Source organism: Syngnathus scovelli, chromosome 1, assembly GCF_024217435.2.
Source record: "Syngnathus scovelli strain Florida chromosome 1, RoL_Ssco_1.2, whole genome shotgun sequence".
Classification (NCBI taxonomy): Eukaryota; Metazoa; Chordata; class Actinopteri; order Syngnathiformes; family Syngnathidae; genus Syngnathus; species Syngnathus scovelli.
The window spans coordinates 29334997-29361937 of NC_090847.1; the positions used below are offsets into that span (position 1 = coordinate 29334997).

Below are 26941 nucleotides of genomic sequence, written 5' to 3' on the forward strand. Positions count from 1 at the left end.
CAGTAGGAACAAAAAAAACAAGAGTTTGGTCGAGGGTACGGCATTGTATATGTTTGTTTTCGTAATTACAACATATTAAAGTTGAAAGTTAGTATATAAACATTGTGTTTTCAACCCCCACATTAAAACAACAACAACAATAATAATAATGATACAAAACATCACCTCGGTAACTATAGTATCTAGTTTGACAATTTTAAGCTTCCGTAGGGCGACTCCTTTTTTTTTTTTTCTACGGAAAAAAACGAGCTTGACCGAACTCAGGTGAGTGACGGAGCTGGCGAAGGCGGAAGTCGACGTCGAACCTCAACTGGGAACCCGTAACGCGTCCAAGTCGAAACTACACCAGCTCAAAGTTTGCCCAAAGAACGAAAGGAATCATCAACTTGTGGGAATCTTTTTTATCCTCAGCTGACGGGGTGAGTGTGTGTTTGTAGACTTTTGGTGTTTTCATGACGACGAAGTGTCTTCAGTCCGTCCCGACAGGTGTACTTTTCATTTCCGGTCTGCTTGAAGGACGCCAACTATACTCATTTTCATGTTTTGCCCTTTACAACGCTTATCAGGGATGAACAAATGGATCGTTGGCTTTATCGAAGTCAAAGTTGCAATTAACACAAGAATACGTTTGCTTAACACCCTCATTGTAGTCTCTGTATCTTTTTTTCTTTATTCTTACTTAATCTTTTTTTTTATGGTCAAAACAGCGACATCACGCCCACTGTTGCTGCTGAATCGGCTTTAATTAGAATCTCCTGATGTTGATTTGAGAGGCGTAAACAGGAAATTACGCAGATGTTGTGTCCATTGACTGAAAGGGACACACACACACACACACACACACTTGCAGTAACAGAAAGGTACCTGTCTGGATTTCTTCATAAATTAATGGTTAAATGTTTTGGTTGCAATCCTCAAACTATGAAACATCTCAAAAAATACTTAGCTAGTAACACCATCGTGACTCGCATGAAATAATAAATGCCTAAATACGGCCGCAAAAATCCCAAAAGTATATATTTTGTATAGTTAGTAATGTTATTTCAATTTGGGGGGCAAATTATTTTGCGATCATCTCTCTTGGATCGCACATATTCGAGTCTGATTCTGATCTGAGTCACGATCAGTCAGCAACAGGGGGCGGTGTTGCTTAAAATGACGAACGAGTGGTTGTTACTCCCTCCGGGGCGGGTTGATTAAAGCCTGCCTGTTCAGCGAGCGAGTGTCAACGTTGAGCGCAAAACACGGGCGTTCCAATATTATTGCAAGAATTATTTTTGGACTTGCCTTCCATTTAAATCACACTACTCGACTTGAGTCATGATTCACTTGGAATGTATCGCACAAAAGTTGCCGAAGCAAGCGTACATTCAAATGTATCGGACTTGAAAGTTGAATACAAACAACAGTTATTTATTATCGATTCATTTATTTATATTTTGTGTATGAAGGTCATTATTTCAAACTAAATTCCTCGTTGACTTTCAGCGGCGTCATTTGGGAGGCGTCGGTAGGATCGATTTATTTGGCCAAGCACCGAGACTGCGCTCTGAGAGGCGGTCATCCCAAAGAGAGCCATGGCGGCCTCGGGTCTGATCCAGGACGACGACAACGACATCCGCCCCCACGTGGAAGTGAGCGTAACTGCAAGCGCGCCCTCCTCGCCCGCTCACCCAAACGGCGGCCCCAGTCGCCCGGCCTCCCCGCCTGCGGCCGAGGCTCCCGACGGCGGCAGGAGCAAGCGCAGCAAAATGAGCGACCTGCTCCAGCAGAACCAGCTGGTGCAATCCCTGAGTAGCGGCCTGAAGCGCCACTGTGACTATATCAAGATCTCGGTGTCGGAGGAGCGCGCCGACCGCCTCCCCAAGGAGTGGTGGAAAACGGCCGTGGCTTTCCTCTACGCCGTCTTCAACTTAGTCTTCACCACCGTGGTCATCACCATCGTACACGAGAGGGTGCCCGACAAATCGGTGAGCCCGCCGCTGCCCGACAAGTTCTTTGACTACGTGGGCCGCGTTCCCTGGGCCTTCACCGTCACGGAGGTCAACGGCCTGATCCTGGTGGGACTCTGGCTGATCCAGTGGCTGCTCCTCAAGCACAGGTAAGAAACCTCATCCTGTTTCTGACTTTTTTTTTTTTTTCCCCTTAACTTTCAATTCTTTTTCTTTCCATTTGCTTCACGTCAGAGCCATCGTGGGGCGCCGCTGCTTCTTTCTCATCGGAACACTCTACATGTACCGCTGCGTCACCATGTACATCACCACCCTGCCCGTGCCTGGCCGACACATGGTGTGCGCACCCAAGGTACGTGCGCGCGCGCGCACGTACGCACGCGCACGCCATCATCACCTTGCGTTAATGTGTGCTGTTGTGAAATCCTGCAGCTTTACGATGACTCGGCAGGAAAGATCTGGAGGATTGTGCGGCTCATCTCTGGAGGAGGTCCAAGACAAATACACGCACGCACGCACGCACGCACACACACACGCACGCGCACTCGGCATCATTCGCGTACACGTTAATTCAACTGTTTTTGATAGCAAGACAAATGATAGTGGTCCCAAAATAGATCCTTGTGGCACCCTTCACACAAATGTAGCTCATTTGATTGACAAACAGAGGCCACCACAGCTTAAGTTCTGACCGATTTGTATTTTATTTTTATTTTGAATTTATTTGTATACGTTTTTATGTTGAATTTTTTTATTATTATTTAGTGTTGTCGTTTTTGTTATTATTATTATGCACATATTACAATTATTTAGTTTGTTTGACTCGACTCGAAGTACCGATTCAAATCTTTACACGATTAAAAGCTCTTTAAAACGAGAGCCTCTTTTTTTTTGCACGCGCAGGCTTATCGCTGACCGGCTCCCACATGATGTGCGGCGACTTCCTGTACAGCGGCCACACGGTTATGTTGACCCTCTCCTACCTCTTCATCAAAGAATGTGAGTCAGCAAAACAGAATGGCGTCGGCACCTTGGGCGTGGGTGGCGCCGTCTAACGTGAGCCCCTTGCCCGCAGATTCTCCTCGCTGGATGTGCTGGTACCAGTGGATCTGCTGGCTGCTCAGCGCCTCGGGCGTGCTGTGCATCCTGGTGGGCCACGAACACTACAGCATCGACGTCCTGGTGGGATACTTTGTCACCACTAGGCTCTTCTGGTGGTACCACACCATGGCTAACACGCACGTAAGTGCAAACGCGCTCGTCGCAATTGGCCTCAAGTTTCCAAAAACGATCCGATTGCGCAACCGGCGGCAGGCTCTCCGTCGGGCGCCCAACAACTTGCTGTCGCGCACGTGGTGGAACCCCGTCTTCAACTTCCTGGAGCGCAACGTCCAGACCAACGTGCCCGTGGTCTTCTCCTGGCCTCTCACGCTACCGTCGTCGTGCCGACAGCGCTACCGGATGGTGGAGGCGGGGAGGGACGAGTGAGCGGCGGCCAATCACGGTAAAAACACTCCTTTTTTTTTTGTTCGGGCCCGCCCCGCTCAACGCCGAGAAGAGGCCGTCGATGGCTCCGGCAGTGTTGGACATACTTGAAAAGAGCAAGTGCTATTTTTTTTTTTTTTTACACTGACGACTTCCTGATGTTGTACACGCGCGCAGTTTGTATTTGCTGACGTAATATTATTTCCGCTTGTCGTCCGGAGCGTCGGCGAGTCGGGCCGATGGAGTCGAGCGCTTCGGTCACGGTCCGCCATGAAAACGCCTTGTACGTCATCTTGCGCTAGGCTCGCAATCTCTCCATTTGGTTGCTTGCCTTATTCAGCCACATGTGTGGAAAAAGTATCCGAATGAAACGGATGGCTTGACGTTATGATATTCATACGACGCACACGCAGTTTGACTTGAATAAAAGAGCAGACCGTTTCATTTTGTTCATTTTCACATCGGCCATTCTTGGAGACACAATTCGTACTCCAAAAGGTTTTCAAGAGGAACCTCAAACGCGAGATGTAGCGTCCTTTCCAGGTTAGCTGCATATCCGACGTAACGATTCATATCAAATGCAAACAATTGCAATTTAGTAGAAAAAAAACAGGTTGAGAGCAAATTCGAATCTAAGATGGCCTCATATGTCTCTAAATATATTTTTCATTTTTAAAATTTCAGGAACATTTCAGACCCATGCTAAGTACCGATATCTTTTGAAATGAAACATTTAATTTTACACGACGACACAAAATTGTGACCAATGATGGCCGTCGACGTGTGAAAACGGCCATAGAATAGCGCCAACTACAGTTGAGCAGGACTTACTACTCCATGTCACATTTTGTTTGCCCAAGTATTGGTGGCTGCAATCAGACCTTTGTAATTTTTAAAATTATACAGGTAATCTAGAAAAGCCTACTTGCCTCTTAAAAATGTAATAGAAATGTGTTGACCAGCGTTATAATAAAAAAAAAAAAAAAAAAAAGTCCTGAAAACAAAGAACACAGTGGTGCCGCGTCAGCCGCTGACAAAGACGAGTCTGGCAGTGTGCGCCATGTCGGCGAGGTACAGCAGGAAGTTGAGGCCGGTGAGGACCGCCACGGTGATCAGACGTGATTGGGCGCCGCCTCTGCTGTAGCGCTTGTCAAACTGGAAGATGGGCCAGATGATGGTGGCCGTCAGGTACATGACGGCCGCCAGGAGCCCGAACGCCGTCAGGAAGCGGGGGAAGGGCACGGGCAGCCAGCCGGTGCACTCGCCCACGCACATGACCACCACGGCCATGGAGAGGATGAAGCAGATGCAGTAGACGGCCATGCACCACTGGAGCGCTGCGTGGCCATCGTACGCCACCGGATCGCTGACCAGGATGAAGATGATGCAGGCCACGAAGGTCTGGCACACCTTCAGCAAACCCGGCGCCGTGGCCATGTAGCCCGCCACCTCGTCGGGCTGCGCTCGCGTCAGGCTCACCTCCAGGATGTAGGCCAGCGCCGCCAGGCAGGAGAAGACGGTGGAGGCCACGCGGTGGTCACGCACCTGGGAGTAGTAGCCGCCATCCCTCAGGAAGTAGAGCGGGAAGATGACGGAGGCCGAGAGGCAGAGGAGGGCGGCGTAACACGCCACCGTCACGGGAAAGTTGGACCAGGACACGGGTATGTGCTTCTGCAGGCCCAGCAGCTCCACGAGCAGGATGAGAGCGGTGGCTGCGAAGCTGAAGCCCCAGCAGAAGATGCACCAGGAGGCCATGCCGCCATGCGGCAGCTGGGCGCCTTGCGCCGCCACGCTGAACGCCACGCAGGTGAACAGCAGGGCGGCCACGCGCACGCCCAGCAGCCGCGACCACACAAACAAGGGCATGATGGGATGTCGCAGGGGTGGAGCTGGATTGGACGTAGTCAATAGAAGGTTTTAGACAAGTCAATGCATTTTGTTCTGAACACAAAGAGTGCAGCAACAGCAGGAGATAAACAATACCCGCAAGCACATATTCCCACAACTTCTGCCCTCCGGCACAGTCAGCCTTATACTGCCCCCAGATGGCCAAGTCCCGCACAACTCAACGAGCAGCACACTTAACAGGGAGAGGTCTCCAAGGGCCCCTTATGCATGTTTTAGACGTTGACCTCCTCTAACGCACGTGATGGAAATGATCAGTTCACCAACTGTTAAAGTTGTCGTGTTCCTACCTGAGAGGGAATCACCCACATTGGACTAAAGAATGCGCCTTACTTTTGACTGTCATCACTTGTCTCGCTAGTTTTTCCTTCACAGACCATATAAAACGATGGCAATGATTTTAGCACAGGTATGGGCAAACTACGGCCCGCGGGCCACATCCGGCCCACGGGACCGTTTAATCCGGCCCGCCAACCCTAAATAAATTGTATTATTAAACTTTTTCGGTCATTTTGCCTGCAATGACTGCGTTTCCCCAGTAGATGGGGAACCACTCGCCTGCGCATTTACTACCGGAAGCCGTGTCGGAAAGCTGGGTGCACACTCACAAGTACGTACTCAGTAGTACGGAAATGGCGCACTCGCGCTCTATTTGTAGCAGTGCCGAATTTAGAGCGTGGGCTGTGACGACAGCATTCTTGTAATTTGCGCGCCGAGTTTTCGGATACAGTTTTCCGCTAAAGCCACGCACGCACAAACCTTCCCCTGCCCTGGAATCCTTCCATTAAAATGAGTCGCCCAAGGAAAAGCAAGGTGGACACTGAGTGCCGAGTGTTTAAAAAGAGTGGCCAATTTGGCTCGACGTACGCGACGTGACGTTCAGCCACATGAACATCAACATCAAATGAACACTGAAAATGAAGGGGAGGCTTTCAAGTTTGTTGTAAAAAAATGCATTTTGAATATGATCTGTACAAATAGCAGGGATTGAAACTAGCGACCATTCTCATTTTCAAACAATGCAGGATGCTCAAGGACATTGATGCACCACCTGTTTGTGACTAATCTTAACCTGTAAAGTTCTTAAGGCTTACTTTAAGGAAGTGTTTTCCGTTTCCTCACCTCTGTTACCAGGTGTTTGTGAGTTAAAACTCTGCTCTGATTTTCAGATGACCCTCACCGTGTTGCCGTTTTGATTACTTTATTTGGATGTATGCTTTCACCGATTCTTCAAGATGATATATTTGGTCAGAATGTTTGCCGTTTGTTGTGATCTCATAAGATAAACATACATCTTTCATTAATCTGACCTGCAGGCACTGAAGTGATGGAGACTGTTATTCATAATAACAGTGTCATATTTTATGAGAATCACTGATAGCAGTTTTTTAGGGATGTTTTTTTTTTTTTTTTTAATGCTGTTAATAAATGCATTTGTTTTCAAAAAACTTTTTTTGAATATCCATGCTTTACTACCTACTAAAGGCCAAAACCTTTTATGCAATGACCTTTACAAGTCGTTTATATTACTTCACACAAACACTACATCCATCTGCTCCTGGTTCGGCCCCCCGGTCAAAATTTAGAACCCAATTCGGCCCGCAAGTCCAAAAGTTTGCCCACCCCTGTTTTAGCATCACACCTCTTTTTTAAATTCTGTTCTTTAAAATTTACTTTAAAATCAAGCTCGTCTACTTGAATTTGCACCTCACAGGAAACCCCCCACACACACACACACACACCCACACACACACACGCACAGTCACACCGTCACACACGCTTCCTGAGCGAGCTGGGGAAGTTGCTGCAAGCGGCTGATGGATGACAGCAAATGGCAAAATCGAGCATGTGCGCTTGACGGAAAGAGACAAAAGCAACAGAAGAAGAAAAGAAGCCCGTGAGCAGTTTACCTTTAATCTTAGTTGATGTCAACGGATTGAATGCCTGCCTGCCTGCCTGGCTGCTTGGCTGCCTCAGTTTGTCTCGGCGCCCTGGCGTGCACGCCCCCAAAATTCCGCCCCCCTCCTCAGCCACATCCTGCCCTGACGCTCCACCACACCATGTTTGGTAAAAACGAGCGTAGTCGTTTTTTTTCTACAATAACTAATCAAATAAGACTTGCTGCAACGTAAAACAGTTTTGCTGATGATCTTGACATTGTTTTTCGCAATCTTTTCACGAAACTCGTTCCACCTTGCGCAGGAACGTCGTCGTGCCCGCAGGGGGCGCTCGCGCATCCGAGCCGCTCACTAGCAGGAAGCGGAAGTACATAGCCGCCGATGTCCCGGAGAGCCCAGCAACAAAACAACCCGTTCATTTGGGCACCGTTGGAGTTTTTAGGGGGCCTTTTTCCTCCCCCCCTTGGGGCTAGCATACGGTGTAGCGCGTGTGTTGATACAACACGCGTTGTTGTTTTTGACCGGCTTGGATGGCGGCTAGCCGGCTAGCATCGATGCACCTTTGACCTGTGTGCATTTGCAGCAGCAGCATTTGATGTGCTCTTGTTGTTCATCAAATGTGGCAGTTCTGCACTTCAAATTGGAAACAACACGTTGCCATTTTCCATGCAGACCTTGTTTTTGGCAACCACGAGCGCCTTGTTAGCTCCCTGAAACCCGAATATGAGGCGCTTTGGGTGGTCCGCAGCTTTCAGACGCTGCCGTAGCTTGACGCTAGCTTGACGCTAGCCTGACACCGATCGAGACGCCGATACTTCCATCTAATCTCGAAGAAATTGTGCCTTAAATGGGTTATATTTGAGTTGTACACAGTGGCAACGGCTAATGTTGTTTGAGCAGCCAGGCAGGCAGCAGCAGTAGACGTCCACGTCGGTTGTGTTTCCCGACCTTTTTTGAGCAAAGGCACATGTTTTAGAAAGAGCTCATGACACGGCACCAAACATCAAATGAACAAAACGTGCAGGTCTGTATGTACCGTGTGCCAGCCAACGGAAGAGCATTTCATTGTTTTGATTGTCACTGGTGTAAATAGCCGGACAAAAGATGCGTTATTTGTTTTAAGTGGAATCGTTTGCAGATCCACTCAAAGTGCTCAGCTCAAGCTAAACTTCAGCAAGCCATTTCTTAGCTACTTTAAGGAAAGTTCTGCACTCTGCGTCATGACAGACGTGGACAGATGTGAATTTGAGCCATTATGAATGCTGGAAGGAGCAGCCGGTGTGTGTCAGCGTTGTGAAGCCGCATCAGCAGCGAGTGGAACATGGCCGCGGCAATGACGGCCACACAAGCGGTTCACTGAAGACATGAGTCTCCGGCAGCCCACCTCCACCCTTGACAGGTAAGGTCGCTGATGCTGACAGCTTTTAGCTTGCCGCTGGTCTGAACTATGTGCAGCAGAGGTCCCCAACCTCCATGCACCAAAACAAATGAGTAAAAAAACAAACCTCTTCTCTCTTCCCCCTTGATTGGCTTCCCGCCTCCTCACGCTTTCAGCCCATTCGCCGCTTGGTGAGTCGTCAGCCTGTGGCGCCTTCCCGTCCGTCCTCTCCTGTCCCCTGCGCTCGGTCGTTCCTCAGCCAGCATCCCTCAGCATCTCAAGGCGTCTCTTTACTAACACAGGCTCAGCAGTCTGACCGTCGGGGATTCGGAACGCAAGTGGTCCGCCGCTCAGCAGAAGGACCCGCTGGTGGACGCCCCCAACGACAGCGCCGGTGAGTGCCCTTAGTTAATCGGGGTCCCCGCTGCCCGCTCCGCTTGACGTCTTCGTGTCCCTGCGTCAGGAGCCGGCCTGGTCCAGAGATGCGTGGTGGTGCAGAAGGACCAGCTGGGTTTCGGCTTCACCGTGTGCGGAGAGCGGGTCAAGCTGGTCCAAAATGTGCGAGCAGGTGCGTCACGGAAAGTACCCCAAAGCATGTTGAGCCAAAGGATCTTCACGGAAAATAACTTTGGTGGAAGTTCAAGTCGCCTTGTGGAATATTACTGGTTATATTTCAAGTCAGAGTCGCGCCGAGACTTGTTGGCGTGTCAGCGTTTCTCTGATCGTCCTCCTCCTCTCCTTGCTCCCGTCAGGCGGAGCAGCCGTCAAGGCCGGCGTGCAGGAAGGAGACCGAATCATCAAGGTGGGCGCTCCCTCCTTGCTCGCGCTCGATGCAGAGCTTCCTCACTGCTTACATCCTCTCTCTCGCTCTCTCTCTCTCGCACGCTCGCTCACTCTCTCTCCCCCTCCAGGTTAACGGCTCGCTGGTGTCCTCCATGTCTCATCAGGAGGTGGTCAAGCTCATCAAATGTCAGTGCGGCGAATTCCGTCAAAACACCCAAAAGTTTTTTTGCGAGTCTTGACGTGTTTTACGTATGTGCTGGCCCAGCTGGAACCTATGTGGCGCTCACGCTACAAGGACCGCCGCCCTCGCCGTCCTCAATCCCCGCTGAGCCCAACCTCAGCGGTGGGGAGACCCCACCCAGTCCGCCTTCGCTGAGCAGCACCCCCTCCCAAAGAATCACTCGACCCAAACCACTCCAGGTCAGTCATTGTTCGAAAAGATTTGGATTTTAGCATTAAACTTCATCTGTCGTTTGCTTTTCATTTAGAAAATAGTGACCATCGATCTTTCTTGTTTGATATTGCTTAACTGTTGTTTAATTGCTTTTTTTCATCACTAAATGATCCAAATAAAATCGTCAACAGTCATCATATTTGTTATAATGCAAATCAAATTATATCCGATTAATCGGTGAAATTATCGATAGAGTAATCCATTTTAAAAGCATTCGATCGTGACGGCCCTCTTTGGTTTCAGGACCCGGAGGTGCAGAAGCACGCCTCTCAGATACTCAGGAAGATGCTGCAGCAGGAAGAAATGGAGCTGCAGGTAGCGCACGCACGCACTCGCGCACAGCAATGACATCACACAGCGTCAATGACATCACACAGCGTCAATGGCCACTGTCCGCGTTGCAGGCCTTAATGGACGAGCGCTGGCGGAACCCGTCCCCGTCTCTGGAAGAGCGAATCGAAAGCGCCAAGAGGCGAGCTCATCAAGTCCGCGTCAAGCTTCAGCAGGACGCGGTGAGGATGCCCGCCGCTGCCGCTGCCGCCGCCGCCATCTTTGTCATGTGCTCGCTGCTCTCCTCCCAACAAATGTTTTTGCGCGCCTCCAGTCGCCCATGCGGACGGAAAGCGTCGCTCAGGCTGTCGCTGGGGTCCAAGGTTTGTGTGAAGTAAAGACACCAAAGTAGTAACTCAAACGCCTCGTCCTCATCTTTGTTGTTCTTTTTTTTGTTTTTGTTTTTTCCCCCCAGCAGGGCGCTTGCTGGCAGACTCGAGCGAGGGCGACACGGAGGTAAGCCCAATGCCGTCCGACATCCCGGCATGGTTGTGATGTTGCCCCGCCCCTCCCCTCCCCTCCCAGGCATTTGAGAGTCCCCATTCATCCCCCTCATCTTCCCCGTGGGGCCTTCCACAGCAACGGCAGCGCTCCGACACATACCCCCTCTCTGATTGGGTGAGCACTTCCTCTTTGCCCCCCCCCCCCCCAATATGGACGAATGACAATGTATTACGCAACAATTTTTTTCCAGGTCATCTTCCCGTGTATTTTTTTTAACAAACACGAGCAATACATCTATCTATATAACAGTAAACGATATTAGATTTATTATACAAAGATCAACGTGGCAAGATTTCCCAAAATGCCAAACCCAATTTGAATGGCCACTTCAACAAATGGGTTCTGGAGAAATACTCTTCTCTCTTTTTTTTTTCTTTTTTTTTCCTATGTTGGGGTGGAAAAGAGCCAAAAATCAGTTTGCTGTTAATTGAGCAACTTTGATGACATTTTGAGTGAGTAGCAAGTGGCAAAATGGCTCTGCCCCCTGAAATGCGGCTGCAGCCATTGCACTTTTCATCAGAATGTCCCACAGCATATTACTGAGAAAGAGAACATTTTTGGGGTGGCTTCCCCTTTAAGTAGGATATTCATATCAAATAAGAACATGGGAAGAGGACTTTTTAGGGGGGGGAACGTAATTCACATTCAAAAAATGATATAGAAATAAATATAATAAATAATATGAAATATAAAACAAATGATATCAAAATATCATTATCAAAATATGTTCCTCCTCAATGTAGCAGCCCCCTTGCAAATAAATGGTTTGTGATGTACTCAACTGGTGTTGCCCTCCCGCCGCATGCCTTCCTCGCCTCCACCGCCATCATCATCATCACCATCGTGACGACGCTTGCCGCCTCCTGACCCTTACACACTTTGGTGTGCGCATGTTTGAGCTGCAAAGTGTGTGTGTGTGTGTGTGTGTGCGTGCGTGCGTGTTGTCAGAGCGGGAGGACCCAGATCATCGGCCCCGAGGAAGAGGATGAGGACGGGTACGCGTTCAATGAGGTGAGGCTTTGCTCAAAACAAAACAAGTGTGTCCAAGGTGTCAGCACAACCTCTCCGCACACACAGATGGACGGGCCCTTCCAGGACGTGGAGCTGCTGAAGTCGCGGCCCGCCCACATGACCGTCTTCCTGAGATACGTCTTCACGCAGCTGCTGGACCCCAACCCGTTGGTCAGCTGAGCCGCAAAGCCATTGGCCATTTCGCCCTTTGAGCTCTCCTGATATGCTGGTGTGTGTATGCGCACGCGCGCACGCGGCAGCTTTTCTACCTGTCGGTGGAGGCGTACCTGAGCGCCGCACCCAAAGACGCCCGCTCCCTGGCTCTGCAGATCTGCGGCCATTTCCTCGATCCGGACGCCGTACGTAACCTCCTCCCTTGTGGTATTTGAAAATAATACAAGTTAACATGGTTCTTGTCCCTCCAAGCCACGTAAGCGCAATTTTTAAAGACAAAATTGACATCCAAGTTGCAAACCCCCAAAGAATTCATTGAAAAATATTTTGGGCTTGACTTCCAGTTGAAGAAATTCCCATATGTGACAGGGGAGAAAAAAAAAAAAAATCCAATGAATAAAAAAGATCCAAACTATAGTTATAGTCAAAGTCAAAGTCAGCTTATATTAAATGAATTCAATAATGACTTGTGAAATATATCAAATACAGTCTTTTGAATAATTATATTTATAATTGAATTATTACACTTGAACAATTAATTCGACAATATTTATCTTTTGTCTCAACTCTGCATTGAATGCTGTTTCAGCCCTTGAAGCTCAAAGTGCCAGTCGACTACCTGACAGACATCGGTAAGAATCCGAACGGTACCGAGAGGCGGTCCTCTTGCGGTGGCGGCCCCTCCCCACTTTGTGTCCCTTGTCCCGACAGAGAGCCGCTTTCACGCTCAGGAGGACATCCGCGGGCCTCTTTCGGAGCTGCAGCAGCAGGTGCTGCCCCACATCCAGGACCAACTTTTGGACTACAGGTAAAGCACCTGTCGGGGGGCCTTTCTGTCAGGTGCTGGTCCCGCACGCCTGACGTGTGCTTCTGTTCAGGAACAAGCAAATGATGGGCCTAGGCGCGCTCTTCGGCGAAGCTGACCTGCTGCTTCTGGACGGAGACCCGATGAAGGAGCGTCAGGTGGTGGACAAGCAGGTCACCGCCCTCTGGGAGATCCTGTAAGTGAAGCCTGAGCTTTGCGTGATCATTTTTTTTCTCGCTCCCTCCCGCCCTGATACTTTTTCCTTGCTGCCGCAGGTGCAAGCACGAGGAAGACAGAAGGTAAGTTCCCAAGCCGTCCTTCCGTCCCACGCTCTTCACGTGGGCCGTCTTTGCTCAGCTCCCCGCTGGCGTCGGCCGTGCTGCTTTACCTCCGCCACGCCGGCGTCAAGTTGCGAGACTCCAAGGCCTTCCTGGGTTTGGGCAGCGAGAAGGAAAAGTGGATGGCCTTCCTCAAGGCCAAAAAGGTAACCAGCATCGGTGGCGGCTCGTGCGCCGCCTTCACTACCTTGGCCTCATGGCCCGTGTGGTCTCCACAGCCCGGCAGCGCCAAGAAGGAGAAAGATGGCGAGGAGAAAAAGAGGAATCCCCTCCTCAAGTACATCGGCAAACCTCGGAGCACCTCTCAGTCCAGTAGGCTTTTTTTTTTTTTTTAATCGACTAGCTACTCTTGATTTGATCTCATTTGATTTTCTCATGGTGTGCTTTCTGTTGGCTTCTTTGTTTTTTTTTGTTTGTTTTTTTTTTGCTGTCATAGCATTCCATGTCCCGTTGTCCCCCACCGAAGGTATTTTTCTCCTCGCTGCCTCACATGGTGTCTGCCCCAGAATTAAAACGCTTTGATTTCAATTTCCCTCTTTCGATTAGAAAAACAATGTGAGAAAAAGCTGCTTGCCGTGCCTTCCTTCCTTCCTTTCTGTCTCTCGCTCTTCACTCACCTCCATGTTTGTAGTTTGGGTCCGCTTTCAGTCATTCTCCTTTGATTAACCCCCCCCTCCCCCCCCCCCACTTGACGAGCAACTGCAGCTGTGTGCGTCTTTGCGTTTTTGCTACGCGTGTGCACAGTGCGTCCAGGAAGCGTCAAGAACATCATTCAGCACTTTGAGAATCACACCGAAGACGGCGGCGACCCATCCTCGCCGTCCTCCGGCGTGGACGAGGACAGGTGAGACGTCGGGTCGCCAGACGCGCCGTGGCGAGCGGATGATGTCACTGTGCTGTGCTCGCAGCCCCAGCGGGTCCAAACGTCTGGCGCGCAGCGAGTCTTTAAAAGCTCAGGGAGAAGGGCGGCGGCGGGGCGGGGCCTCGTGCGGCGACTCCGTACCCCGCTCGCGCAGCGACGTGGACATGGAGGACCCCGCGGCCGAGGACAGGGAAGGGACGGCTTTCCGACTGCAGCATAGCGCGTCCTCGGCGTCCGGCAGCTCGGCCAGGTTGGGCGGCGTTTCACCCGACGCCGCGCGCATCCGCCGTGCTTCATGTGTGTGTTTCTTTTCACCTTAAGGTCTGTGGAAAACGCCACGCCGCCCTACACGCCTCGCTCCATCCGCAGGTGAAACTTGCCGCCGTCCCTCGCCACTCGTGAGTCCATAAGCGATGTGACGTGAGCGAGTTGTCGCACTCGCAGGGGCACGGAGTCGCCGCTGAGCCTGCTGCTGCTGCTGGACGCCGCCGGCGGTGGCGGCGAGGAAGAGGCCTGCGAGGGTCAGAACTGGCAGGAGACGGTGCCGCATCAGCTCTTGGACACACTCAGCCCGAGGGAGGTGGAGCGCCAGGCCGTCATTTATGGTGCGGAAGGGAAAAAAACAAATTGGAACAGTATTAGCAATTGCCTACAAACGCCACTAGATGGCAACAAAGGACTCATTTCATCTAAATGACGAAAAGATTTTGTCGGAAGGCTCAACAATGAATTGCATTTTTTCTCGGCAGAGCTCTTCACAACCGAGGCGTCGCACCTACGCACGCTCCGAGTCCTGGACCAGGTCTTCCTCCAGAAGATGAGGTCTGTTCTCAATGCGGACGAGCTGGCATGCATCTTTCCCAACCTGCCGCAGGTCTACGAGCTGCACGGTGCGTATGCCCCCACCCCCGTCGTGGCGCAGCGCCCCCTGCTGTGAGCTGCCGGCCTCTATTGTTCCACTTCTCCACCCGCAGCTAGTCTTTGCGAGGCCATGAGGAAGCGGCGAGAGTCGCTGATTGTTCAAGACATTGGCGATGTCATGCTGGCCAGGGTGAGGGAACGCAAATTGGATTGTCATCGCATGTGTCACAAAGGGAAGTTTGACGGCTCGCTTCACTGGGCGCGGCTCCTCAGACGGAAAACAGAAGTAGGGGGGGGGGGAAAAAAAACTATGGGAGGGCCCCAGTTTGGTTACTGTCAAAAGCCTGAGGAAACATCCACATGAATTTGAGTCCTCAACACAGATAGCAAAAATCCACAAGCAGTTAAAAATGTGTTTCAGTTTATTATTTTAATTGGCAAATATTAGCTCTAAAAAAAAAAGGAGCAATCCACATCGATACGATTGTTTTGATTTTCATTTCAACATACTGCACAACTAGAACATTACAACTTACATATAAAAAAAAAAAATCTATGTTGGTCATGGGCTTTAGTTTCAACCCAACCATCATCCCTAAGCAGTATCAAAATGAAGTATTTTCTTAAAAATAAAAACTAGCTCAATCCCAAAACCGACGTCCAACTGAAATGCCCAAGTTTGATCTGCTGATGTGTGTGCGCGCGCGTTTGTGCCGACGTCCAGTTTGAGGGCGCCGCCGGCGAGGAGTTTGAGGAGCAGGCGTCGCGCTTGTGCATGCAGCAGTCTCGGGCACTGGAGCTGATCAAGAGCAAACAACGCAAAGACCCCCGCTTTGCCCACATCGTCCAGGTAGGCCGGACGCCGCCAAGGCCGGACGCGCTTTGCCTGACGCCGCGCCCGCTCGGTGCAGGAGTGCGAGGCCAGCCGCCACTGCCGCCGGCTGCAGCTCCGAGACCTGCTGGTGGCCGAAATGCAACGCTTGACCAAGTACCCGCTTCTTCTGGACAACATCATCAAGCACAGCGAGGGTGAGCGGGCGACAGCACGTGCGCTCCAAGCTCGACGTCTCACGCGCCTGCCTTCCTTTTCCCCTGCTAAGTGACCTCCGCCGACCTTCCCGCCCTCCGCCGGGCTCAGGCCTGCTGCCGCGGGATCCTGCAGGCGGTCAACGAGGTGGTCAGGGAGACGCAACACCGTCACCACCTCAGCAAGTACCAGCGCCGACTGGATGTGGCGCCGCAGTTCAAGGTGACTTGCGTGTGGAAAACGGGCCGGGCAAAGCCAGGTCCAATCCGGAAAGCCCTCCGGACCAATGTTTGACCTCCTGTCTCGTCGGCAGGGTCTGGATCTGAGCACCAAGAAGATGATCCACGAGGGTCCGCTGCTCTGGAAAGTTAACAAGGACAAGCAGTTAGGTCAGTCGAAAACAAAATGGAAGAAATGGAAAAGGTTGGTATCGACGGCAGTGTACTTGTGGGCCGCCATCAGACATCCACGCGCTGCTGCTGTCCGACTGCCTGCTGCTGCTGCAGCGCGGACCCGACGAGCGTCTGTTGCTGCGTCACCCGTCCCGCTGGCTGGGCGGTGGCGGCGGCGGCGGCGGAGGAGACAGCCCGCTGGTCAACTTGGACTCGCTGTTGGTGCGCTCGGTCGCCACAGGTGAGTCTCGGCGACGGGCCATGGATGGATGGATGGATGCATGGATGCATGGATGCATGGATGCATGGATATTGCGCCACCTCGTCAACTCTTCCGTCTTTCCCCTCCCGCACAGACAACAAGGCGCTCTACGTCATCAGCACCGCAGAGAGGCAGATCTACGAGCTGGTGGCGGGGACGGCGTCAGAGAAAAACACGTGAGTGACATCTAGCTGTATATTTTTGGGATATTTCAATTGTGATTTTTTTTTTTTTGGTGTGTTTATTGTTGATCTGTACTGATCCCTCTATTTCCAAACTTATAATAATAATCTTGGCTAAAGGTGTAAGCAAAAAAAAAAAAAGCAATCACTGCTGGGTGTAGGCAGAAAAAGCAGCATTAAAAAGGATTTGGCTTTCTGTAATTTTGAGCAAAACCTAGGGCCTAGGTCCTAGGCTGATCTTGAAATACCTGTTTTTAACACCTGCCGCCATCTAGTGCCCGTCAGTGGAATTACAGCCAAAATAAATGGTGGCTGGAGCAGCATAGTTGACAATTGACGAAACAAAATCGTTTTTATGTTTCAGCTGGAAGGATTTTCTGGAAAAGACCATCGCTTCTGCCGCCAGCCCACCCGTGCCCAATCACGGCTCAGCGGCCGAGACGTAAGTCCCGCTTCTACATCGGCTTCCAACCGGGTAGATCAGGAGTCAGGCCTACATGTTTCTTTTCAAATTCTCCCAGTCTTGGTGGCGCGTCCCTGGTAGAAGCTGCAGGCCCCACCCACACAGGTACGTTGCTTTTTTGTCTTTTTTTTTTGTCTTTTTTTTTTTTAAGCCGCGGCGCTGCGCACTTCTCATTCCACATGACCACTTTCAACCAGAAAACGCCGCGAAGACGCTCGTTGACACCGACGCCATCTCTGCGGCTCGCGACCAATCCGGAGCGTTGCACAGTGATGACGGGTACGCCGAGGGCGTGGCGCAGGCAGCCCTGCAAGACGGTAAAGAGCAAACATTTCAAGTCATCCTTTTCAGAGTCACACTTTGAAAGTTTCATGCTTTCCTCCCCCCCCCCCTTCCCTCTCATTCTCTCTTTCCCACCAGTTGAAACGCTGCGTCAGCTCCTGGTACTCAGTGCGCACGCGGACGTGTGGAGCCACGCCTTCCGAAGCACGTCCAACGAATGCGTGCACAATCTGAGCGAAGACCAATGGGAGGCGGCGCCGTGCAGCAGCGCTCAGCTCCGACCAAAAGGTAAGCCAGCCGTGTCCCCCCCCCCCTCCTTGTTTCTGACTCGTCTCTGGCGCTCGTCGCTTAGCGGCTGTCGCGGATGATGCCACAACGGCGTCTGAGCAGTTGTCGCCGAGCCCAGCCGCCACGCACGGTAATGCCGACGACCTGCGCCGTTGCTGTCCGTGTGAGATGAGCGGCGCGCTCCATTCGTTGTTTTCCGTGGCGGACAGGAAACGTCTTCTACCTGGCGATGCCCGCCCCCGCGGGCGAGAGCACCACCGACCCGACAGATGGCGGCCCGGAAGCCGGCCCGCAAGGCGGCCCGGAAGGCGGCCCGCAAGGCGACCCGTCGGCGGAGGCGGGCCAGTCGAAGGCGTCGTGGCAGAGTCACATGATCAAAAACGTCGATGAGGTCTTCCGCACCATTGAGGATTTGACCAGCAAGCTGCGCCGGCTCAAGGTCACTTTGCCGATTGGTTTTTGGAGTCTCAACCCGTCAATCAATCAACTTTTTTTGCGCTGCCCGTGTACTCCGTCTGCAGGACATGGAAGGGGAGCACCGCAAACTGCTGACGGCGCTCCGAGAGTCCCGTCGGGAGGAGGAAGACCGTGGCTCGGCGGACGGTGAGCGCCCGACGCGGCAGCTTCTCTTATCCACCCTTCCTCCCTAATGTGCCTTTCTCCCCCCCATCCCACAGGGAAGGAAGCAAATCCCGCCCAGCCCAGCATTCAGTCTACTGGATTGTGAGAGCCACTTGAAGCGCCCCAAAAGTGACCTCCAATTGCTCAGCACTTTAGCCACAGCGCGGAAAGCCCCGTCCCCACCCCGCCCCGCCCCGCCCCTAGTCTTAGGCCAGTGGTTCTCAAGCTAGGGTCTCCGAACCATCGTTGGGTCAGCCGCCTATAGTTTGCAAAATAATTTGCAGTAAATTATTATTTGATGTCATTTACTAAAAAAAAGAAGAAAAAAAAAGTGCATAGCTACTGTAAATACTGGGATGGGCGCTCCCATTAAAGATGAAACCAATTACTGCTCACTCATGGAAGCAAATTCCTGCCACACCAGAAAAAAACACCTGATCAATTTTGCGTTATAACGGGATGAGTGTGAATCGTTTTGCTGTTTTACAAATCAAACTGGATAGGCAACTGTGCTAAAGAATAATAATCTTGTTGGTTGATTTCCAAAGCTATCACATGGAATATGTATCATATTACACAGTAATACGGAGACTTTTTTTTTTTTTTTTTTTCTGGTGCGGCATGTTGCTTTTGTACTACTTTGGGGTGATAAAGGCGTCTTTTCCACAGTAAATGTGAAATCAGATGAAGTTTCATGTTTGAAATGCACGCTTTATTTATTAATTGGAGCTTTTTAACCCCGCCCATAAGATTACCTCTTTTTATCCACTTTTTTTTCCACCCTTGAACACCCCCCCCACACACACACACACACACACCTTTATTCTAAAAAATATGCCACTTTATTTCCAATACTTTGGCATTTAGGAACACAGTTGGTGGTCAAATGTTGTAGGAATTTGAGGGAGGGTTGACCCAAACGTTTGTGACTGAACCGCCTAGCTTAGCATCAGGACATATCGGGAAAGGAGCGCTGCTAAGTAAGCTATGCTAATCTTCCCAGCTGCTGCTGGCAGTCATCACCTAAAGAAAGAAAAAACAATTTTTGCTACTTGTCATGTTGGGGAATGACAGAGAAAAGCCACGCCGCCGCCGTCGCATTCTCTTCCCGGCGGACGGACACTACTAAAGTCAAAACATCCGACATCCGAGTGCGGCGAATCACCGGCGCTGAGCGCATGCGTTGGGTGATTCTACCTCCGTGGCCACGTGCGGGTGCTCTGGCGTCGTTTTCCACGTGTTGCACAAAGTAATTCTACTGTAACTTGTCATGTTTCCTGTGTTTGTGACATTAAAATCACACAATCAAAAGTGTGCTTTTGTTGTCTGCGGCGGCACCTTAATGGAAAACCAACCATTAGCCTATCTGATAGCTAGCATGTGCTGCCACGCTAGCGGTCCTTCACGTGTATTCCTCAATCACACGAAAATCTTTTATGCTTTTGTTGTCGCCGTCGACGGCACCTTGATTGAAAACCATTGGCCTATCTGATAGCTAGCATGTGCTGCTACGCTAGTAGTCCTTCACGTGTCGTGTCGTCGCACAAAAATCTTTTCAGTCCTTCAATCGGTATGGGCCCGATACCGATAGCTGCTATCGATACTTGCCCAGCCCACTTGACTCATAGATAAACGCGCTCTTAGCAGTACTAGATTAAGTCACAATTCAAGGACCATGTGCTCTACTCGTAGAGTCATCCTCGCTAGTAAGACAGTTGAGTCTAATTTAGATTTTTTTTTAGTTCCAGAGAAAGTTCTCAAAGTTCCTCGGAGTTCATCCTCCCCCAAGTTGTACGTCACCCCTTTGTTCCTTCCTGAAAAGATGAGTGACAAATCACGCGATGAATTACAGGAAGCGAAACGAGAGACGCGCCACATAGTCCCGCGACAAAAGCAGCGAGTCCACCGCCGTTTATTTATTTATTTTTTGCCATGATTCTCCAAGTGGTCGTTGTTCGAGGTAAGAACCATAACAACACAAACTCTAGTGACCAGTTCAGGGCGTAGTCTGCTTCTTTTCAGATGAGATACGCTCCAGCATAGATGGTTAAGCGATGTGACCAGAAATGATCTCATGTGCTGCTAAGTAAACAAAAGTGACCAAATGTGGCGCTCTATGTGACCTATTCTGACGCCGACTCTGACACTATGTGACGCCGTTTGGACCAAAATTGAGGTTATGTGACCAAAGGTGCTTCCATGTTAAGCCAAGCAATGGAAAGCTTCGTGACTAAACGTAGTGCCATGTGATGTTAGGCGCTGTCGTTTGACCAAACACAAAAGCTCAACTCGATTTGTTTGATTGTTGCCTTCATTACGACAGACTTTGCTCTGGCATTGGTGTGGGTTTTGCTCGGGTCCTTCTCTGGAGCAGCCGCTAACGGTGAGTGGACCCTCTTTTATACCATGTAACGCTTGACGTGCTTTTGAGATCTATTGTGCTTGCAGCGCTTCATCTCCAGCAGGTAGCCTACGAGGGCGACACAGTCACTCTGTCCTCCAGCGGCAACTCGACCCAGGCGCTATTGTCCGTCACGTGGTCGGTGTTTTCCAACCAGACTTGGATCGCCACCTTTCACAGCGGGAAGATAAACACCGACCGCTTCTTCCTGTTCAAGGGACGACTAACTCTCAACGCTTCATCAGGTGAGCACCGGCAACCCTTTTTTGTGTGAGTGTGTGTGTGTGTGTGTGTTAGCAAACTGATTCGTGCAATTGAATTAAAAAAATGCCGAAAATAAAACAACAAAATTCCCTCAGAATCAGAACTGCGGTTTGACGGTGTCTGCCATTATCCTCAGGCGACCTAACGATACGCAATGTGACCCAGGCGGACGCCGTGGACTACAGCGTGGAGATAGTGGACGCAAAGAAGCGCACCGTGGAGAGAGTGGTGACGCTGATGGTGAAAAGTAATTTGCCAGGCCCCGCATCAGCTAATTGGCATACAGCTAACATCCGCCACATTGTACTAGCTAGTGCGCTGCGCTAGTTAGCGTTAAGCTCGTTAGTAATTCTATTCTTAAATGCAATAACAATGAGCTCGCTAGCAAGCTCGTTAGCCATTTTATTCTTAAATGCAATAACAATGAGCGAGTTAACATATAAGCAATTAGCTCACCAACTAGTTAGCTTACAGCTAATTTGCTGTCCCCTCTCAGAACACCTCCGGAAACCGAGCATCAGGACGCTGTTCTCTGTGAATTCGGACGGCAGCTGCTGGGTGGGGCTGCACTGTTTATCTGTGGATTTGGATGGCAATCTCTCCTGGACTCTGGAACCCCCCCTTGGGACTGCCTACTTCGACCTTGACGCCAAGGTTCTTCTGGCCAATGTCCGCAACATCACACTCTTCACGTGCACCTCCAGCCGCAATAAAGAGGAGGCCTCCGACAGCATTAGCGTGGCGTGTAAGGCTCCCTCCCTGGCCGGTATGGCTGATGAGTTGCTGTTTTGAGCAAGCTCCGCCTTTTGCGTGGACAGGTGTGACGGCATCCGGGCGCTGGCCTCGGCTTCGGATCAGCCTTTGTGTCTTGGCGGGAATTGTTGGCGGCGGTGTTCTGATGGCTGTCCTACTAAAGCGCTTGAGAGGTGAGTGTTCTCTCGGCAGAATTAAGAGCGGACGATGAAACGTGTGGCAGCTTGGCGGCCATGTTGGCAGGGGCAACTTTGCCATCAAAACAATGTAACAGGAGAGTGAGTTGCTTCAAATGCCACGTTCTATACATGTTAGCTTAGCATCTGTCATAAAGGCATGCAGCTAGCTTAAAAGAAGAACTACACCGTTGTGGTTGTAAAGCGCTTATCTTTGTTATTTGATCCTAACAGGGTCGAAAACAGGAAGCGCTAACATCGTGGCTCACCAACATTACCATTATCCTCCACCGAATCATCAACAAGGTAAGATAGCATCAACTTTAAAACCATTCAGACAATTTTGATCTTTTTTCCCCAATAATAGTGGGTTTTGGACAAAAAGTACTCGGTTAGCTCTTGGGGACGAGCCTTCCACAAACGAGTTGTTAAAAATCCACTAATGATGAGTTTGATACTTTCTGAACAGATGAAGGAGGGGGAGAAGGAAGAGGAGCAGAAAAAGAGGACAAAGGATAGATGCTTTTGTGCTTTTGTCATTGTTGGACTACGTTGCATGCGGAAAGTATTGGTGGTGCTATTTTCATTTCTTGCAGTTGTTTTGTAACCAATAAGATGACATTTCAAAATTCTCCACACCCGTACCGACATCCCATAATCTTATCTTGGAAGTCGGTGGCGGAAAGGTGAACTTGTGTTTCAGGTATGTGAACTTGACTTGAGTAATCATTTGTTTGATGACCTCTTAATCTGACAAAGATTTTGTCAAACAAAACAAAAGAACGCAAAATTGCAATCACGTGGTTTATTTGAGGAAACAATAAAGCAAACTACAACATACAAAGATAAGGCAAGGCGTTTGACTTGACTCTTATCAAGTGACTTTTAACTAGCTTAACCCAACCTGGGACTTGCACTTTACGTATCTGCGCTTTTTGAGGTGGTTTCTTTCAGCCGCCGCCGCCGCTGCCACAAAATGGCGCATTAAGGGCCGTGCTCTTACAAGGCCATGCGGCCTGGCCGGAGCTCATCGTAGACCGTCTGCACGGGGTCCAACGGCGCCGTCCCACGTGGCTCCCTAACGTAGTTCGGCGCCATGTCGCCAATGTCCGCGTAGACCGTCGCCTCCTCAAACTTCCTGCCTGTGGCGTTGCAAACAGGAAGTCAATTAAACAACATAGAAAAGTGAGATGGGATCTGCCATAGCAATACGATGACTTCAAACTTCCTGAGAGTGATTGAGGTGAATGTTTTGTGAGGATTTTAGCAAGAGAATATTTTTGTTTGTGAGAGATCAGTGGTATTGTTAGGAAGGCTGTTCTCACTTGATCGCCGGCGCCTGCGGCGTCGGTGGCAATCGACGGCGACGATCGCCGCCACCAAGACGAGCAGACAGAAAGCTCCCGCCGCCACGCTGAGTTTGACCGTAAAGCTCATGGGATCTGAAACTGCGATTTCATCATTGAGGCACTCGTAAGGGGGGGGGGGGGGGGGGGGGGACCAGTTTGTCACCTGTCGCCGACACGACGTCGGCCGTGTCGTTGGCGCACGTCACGGAGGCGGAGGCGGACTTGGCGCTCACACGGTTGGAAACGGTGCAGGTGACCTGGGTGGCAACGCCCTGCGGCGCCACGCTGAGCCGATGCCGCGGGCCGCTCAGGCTTCGGTTCCCCACCCGCCACTCGTACGCCAGCGGCCCCTCGCTGGCGGAGGCGCTGCAGCGCAGCAGGACGCTGCACGAGCGGTTGGCGGCCCACCACGAGGCATTGACGCTCACCGTAGGTTTTGCCGTTATAACCTCTAGAGGGAAAAAAAGTTGATGGAACTCTTGCTTCGGTTTTATTCTCACCCATATCTCTTGATGAGCACGTCGTATAGTGTGCGACACGCGCACACGCGATTTGTTTCAGCCGAACTTACGTTTCTTGCATGCAACGAAATAAGTCACACACCCACGTCTCGCTAAGTCGGTGTGTTCTTTGAGGCGTTACCGTGAACTCTTAGCGTGACCTGCACCGTATCTCGCTGCTGGTCGTTGACCGCCGACACAAAACTGAAGTTGCCAGAGTCCGCCAGACTCACGGCCCTCAATGTCAGATTGAAGTCACGGCCGTCGAGGTCCACTCTTCCGGCGAAGCGGCCCGCCTGGACAACGCCGTCTGTGGAGGACGCCACTTTACTGCCTTGGTAGGTCCAACGGGCAAAGGTGACGTTGTTGCCCGGTAAACACGACGAGATCTCCACCGTGCCGCCGGCTCGTCCGTGGACGACTGGTCGGCACCCCGACGCTTCTGCCAAGAAGGACGACAACAGCGGCATCAATGGGAAGCTAACAAAGGTAAGGCTGACCGAGGTATGTTTACGACGTACGTGACACGTTTTTGCAGTTCATTCAAAAAAACAAATCATACAGAGCGGCATGCGGAGCATCGCATCACATCTCGAGATCATTTTTGTCAGCGTCGGTCGGGTTGTCAACTTTCCTAAAATGCAAGATTGTTGGCAAGCTCCCGTGTCTCGATTTGCTCCTACAAAGAGGAACAACGACGACGCTCTGGAAGCAAAGAGGAAGCGCCGCAGTACAGTGGAGCTGACGTAAGCAAATCGATATCAACACTCTGCACCGTTTTTATTTGACGCGACGAGACTTTTTCGTTCCAAAAGACGTACCGTGCAGGCTCAACAGCAGGAGCCACGCGCTGCCGTAGCACAGGAAGTAGCTCCGGCCATCAGCGACCATCTTGCGGTTTCAACTTTAGCGCCGACTCCACGGCCCCTGGGGACTGGCCACGCGTCGCAAAGACTTGGAAGCTCAAAAGGGGTGGAGCTTCTGTCTTTGACCACATCCTTATTATTAAAAGTAGGGTGGAGGAAAAAAGTGAAACCCTAGCAATGACTGAGAGACCTTTGGAAAACCTTTCCCATCACGTTCTTCTCAAATGGGAGAAGCTGAGGCTTTTGGCTACAGCTGCCTCAATCTAAGAAACAATTTGTGCAGATAAAATTTAAAAAAACAAAACAAAACGAGAGGAAGATGCAGAATGAAACACCGGATCTGGTTAAGTTTCCTGTTTCTAGTTGGTTAGAAGTTATCTTTTGTCTCATGTCACCGCAGAGACTGACAGGAAACGATTGATGTAAAAAAAAGATTACCAATTGAGATTTAACAATCAAAATAACGAGAGCGCTCTGTGACCCCAATAAAACTAAAACTCCCTTTCGACTTTCAGTTGTGTGTCTGGGACTGTAAAAATCTTTAGTTGTACTGAAGGAATGAGGTCGAAATCCAAAAAGTCCTGCCTCGCTACAAAAACAGATATGCTCAAACCTCATTGAATAAAGTACATAAGCAGACAAGTATATTCACATATTAAATAAATAAAAGAAACATTTGAAGCATATAATTATACCTACACACCAAATCAATAAAGAAGACATAACTAGACATTTTTGATAAGTGGTGATGAGAAAGGTTTTTATAACTTTATGATCTGATATATATATTTCTGAGGACTTTGAAATAACAAATGACTTTTGATATATTGCCTAAATAGCTTAATGACCCTTAAGGAACTGTGGAATGCATGCCTGATGTTTTTTCTTTGAATCATGGACACGGCCAGAGTCGTCTTGACCGTTCAGTACTTGATTGTATCTTATGTTTTGACTAATGTTAGACGCCAGTTTTTGATTACTACTGAACGCTCTGCACAGAGGGAAATAGTTTGCCTAACAAAGAAAAGATACGGTTGAATGCGGTACGACAGTGTATGTCCAAGATTGGAGAAGAATGTTCACAGGAAGGTCACGTGGAGATAAAACCAGTGGGTGCCAGAAGGAGCCACCCGAGAACTCGGCCAAAGATGATCGCCAAGGCCGAGAGACGGGATGGAAGACAACAGCCCCCTCCACACACACACACACACACACACACACACACCAACAGCCCCCCACCAACACACCGAATCGCCCATAACCAGCACCACTCCCATGGAAGCAGACTCTCCTTCGAACTTGCCCCACCCCGAAGACTCATCGCCCATCAATCCCAGCCCACAATGTGCTACTGAATATAAAACTGATCTAACAACCTTGGACTTTGCCTTTTCTGAATGGAGACTTTCCGCTCTTGAAGGGCCCAGCGCTGTATTGTACTTTCCTGAAAACAGAGCTTTTTGAACAAGAATTGTGATTGAACTCAACCAATCTGTCTAAGTCTAATTTCTGCTTCAGTGTCTTTGCATTTTCCTAAATCTGAAGAAATCAAACGAGCACGCAGTGAGTAAATTGGATAACAGGTGATTGGCAAAGGCTTTTGCCGTGAGGCGCAGATAACGCGCTCCCTAAATTGTGGACAGAATCCAACAAAGTGCATATGTTACCATTAGAACATGAAATAATAGTCTCCTTCCATTCATCGATTACGATTTGAAGCTTTACGGGATTGTATCGATCGAAAACAATTATTAACAACAATGAAGGAAAGGAGTAATTACTTTGATACCCAAGCCTGGAAAAGATAAAGAGACCGTTGGATGATTTAAGGCCCAGCATACAGACTCGAATTTTTTTTCTTCCGGAGGAATCGCAAACAGACTCAAAGAGGGAAGAACGGACATCGTGAGTCCGGCTTTATCAAAGGAAGAGTTATTCCTCACAACATTAGGCTCGTTTTGGATTGAATATAGACTACGTCTCGTGATCCCGTGGAAGACGACGGCTATATTCTCTTCCTTGATGTTTGCATGGCCTTTGACTCGAATGATGCTTTTATTTTAGAAACACTTACGGTAATTTTCAGAGTAAAAGTTGCTCCGGAATTTAGCTCGCATTAGCCATAAAATGCACAATAACGTGGCAAAAAAACATATATAAATCGCTCCGGAGTACAAGTCGCATTTTGGGGGGAAATTTATTCGACAAAATCCAACACCAAGAACAGACATGAACGAGCAACAACAGGCTAAACGATAGGTATGCTAACGTGACATAAACACAAAGAGCTGAGAACGGGCCTGACGTAACATTCAGAGTTATTAAAAAAAAAAAAAAAACGATGACATAAAGACCACGTTTATGAAACCGCTGAC

At 50.0% G+C, this 26941-nt stretch overlaps 5 protein-coding genes across 15 annotated transcripts; 3 read left to right on the forward strand and 2 right to left on the reverse strand.

Annotated features, from left to right (window-relative positions):
• The first annotated feature begins 246 nt into the window (after positions 1 to 246).
• On the forward strand, positions 247 to 3878 carry LOC125975167 (phosphatidylcholine:ceramide cholinephosphotransferase 2). The gene is made up of 7 exons (XM_049730413.1): positions 247 to 419; positions 1489 to 2101; positions 2187 to 2304; positions 2385 to 2442; positions 2856 to 2951; positions 3028 to 3194; positions 3267 to 3878. The coding sequence occupies exons 2-7, from the start codon at positions 1578 to 1580 to the stop codon at positions 3438 to 3440; spliced, it is 1137 nt and encodes a 378-aa protein (XP_049586370.1). The 5' UTR covers positions 247 to 419; positions 1489 to 1577; the 3' UTR covers positions 3441 to 3878.
• Positions 3879 to 4152: 274 nt separating this feature from the next.
• On the reverse strand, positions 4153 to 7385 carry LOC125976100 (myeloid-associated differentiation marker homolog). The gene is made up of 2 exons (XM_049731989.2): positions 7253 to 7385; positions 4153 to 5326 (listed from the first exon to the last, which is right to left on the reverse strand). Exon 2 carries the CDS (start codon positions 5301 to 5303, stop codon positions 4461 to 4463), a length of 843 nt encoding a protein of 280 aa, XP_049587946.1. The 5' UTR covers positions 5304 to 5326; positions 7253 to 7385; the 3' UTR covers positions 4153 to 4460.
• A 218-nt stretch (positions 7386 to 7603) lies between these two features.
• arhgef11 (Rho guanine nucleotide exchange factor (GEF) 11) lies at positions 7604 to 19568 on the forward strand. Of its 8 annotated transcripts, none has more exons than XM_049720820.2 (42): positions 7604 to 8639; positions 8795 to 8809; positions 8921 to 9012; positions 9082 to 9186; positions 9371 to 9420; positions 9530 to 9587; positions 9667 to 9821; positions 10099 to 10170; positions 10260 to 10367; positions 10460 to 10508; positions 10601 to 10641; positions 10711 to 10803; positions 11638 to 11700; positions 11767 to 11871; positions 11961 to 12059; positions 12464 to 12506; positions 12586 to 12682; positions 12753 to 12875; positions 12955 to 12978; positions 13037 to 13163; positions 13236 to 13329; positions 13454 to 13483; positions 13762 to 13861; positions 13926 to 14129; positions 14201 to 14248; positions 14324 to 14484; positions 14629 to 14769; positions 14854 to 14930; positions 15465 to 15590; positions 15652 to 15769; positions 15841 to 15989; positions 16081 to 16156; positions 16230 to 16400; positions 16516 to 16597; positions 16968 to 17045; positions 17125 to 17171; positions 17264 to 17383; positions 17487 to 17636; positions 17701 to 17766; positions 17846 to 18075; positions 18158 to 18239; positions 18314 to 19568. In XM_049720820.2, the coding sequence occupies exons 1-42, from the start codon at positions 8605 to 8607 to the stop codon at positions 18361 to 18363; spliced, it is 3954 nt and encodes a 1317-aa protein (XP_049576777.1). In that variant the 5' UTR covers positions 7604 to 8604; the 3' UTR covers positions 18364 to 19568. The 8 variants fall into 8 exon arrangements, with proteins under 8 accessions (XP_049576777.1, XP_049576933.1, XP_049576852.1 ...); XM_049720976.2 differs by having other exon boundaries at positions 13771 to 13861; XM_049720895.2 differs by having other exon boundaries at positions 10604 to 10641.
• Positions 19569 to 19730: 162 nt separating this feature from the next.
• Positions 19731 to 22700, forward strand: si:cabz01074946.1 (CD48 antigen). Of its 2 annotated transcripts, XM_049731846.2 has the most exons (8): positions 19731 to 20217; positions 20581 to 20640; positions 20706 to 20903; positions 21059 to 21169; positions 21419 to 21667; positions 21741 to 21848; positions 22086 to 22157; positions 22321 to 22700. In XM_049731846.2, the coding sequence occupies exons 1-8, from the start codon at positions 20190 to 20192 to the stop codon at positions 22368 to 22370; spliced, it is 876 nt and encodes a 291-aa protein (XP_049587803.1). In that variant the 5' UTR covers positions 19731 to 20189; the 3' UTR covers positions 22371 to 22700. The 2 variants fall into 2 exon arrangements, with proteins under 2 accessions (XP_049587803.1, XP_049587850.1); XM_049731893.2 differs by lacking the exon at positions 21059 to 21169.
• Positions 22642 to 26810, reverse strand: si:cabz01074944.1 (uncharacterized). Of its 3 annotated transcripts, XM_049731385.2 has the most exons (6): positions 24522 to 26810; positions 24222 to 24405; positions 23843 to 24142; positions 23364 to 23651; positions 23177 to 23299; positions 22642 to 22993 (listed from the first exon to the last, which is right to left on the reverse strand). In XM_049731385.2, the coding sequence occupies exons 2-6, from the start codon at positions 24241 to 24243 to the stop codon at positions 22851 to 22853; spliced, it is 876 nt and encodes a 291-aa protein (XP_049587342.1). In that variant the 5' UTR covers positions 24244 to 24405; positions 24522 to 26810; the 3' UTR covers positions 22642 to 22850. The 3 variants fall into 3 exon arrangements, with proteins under 3 accessions (XP_049587342.1, XP_049587269.1, XP_049587180.1); XM_049731312.2 differs by lacking the exon at positions 24222 to 24405 and having other exon boundaries at positions 23177 to 23293; positions 24522 to 26788; XM_049731223.2 differs by lacking the exon at positions 24222 to 24405 and having other exon boundaries at positions 24522 to 24880.
• Between the last annotated feature and the right edge of the window lie 131 nt (positions 26811 to 26941).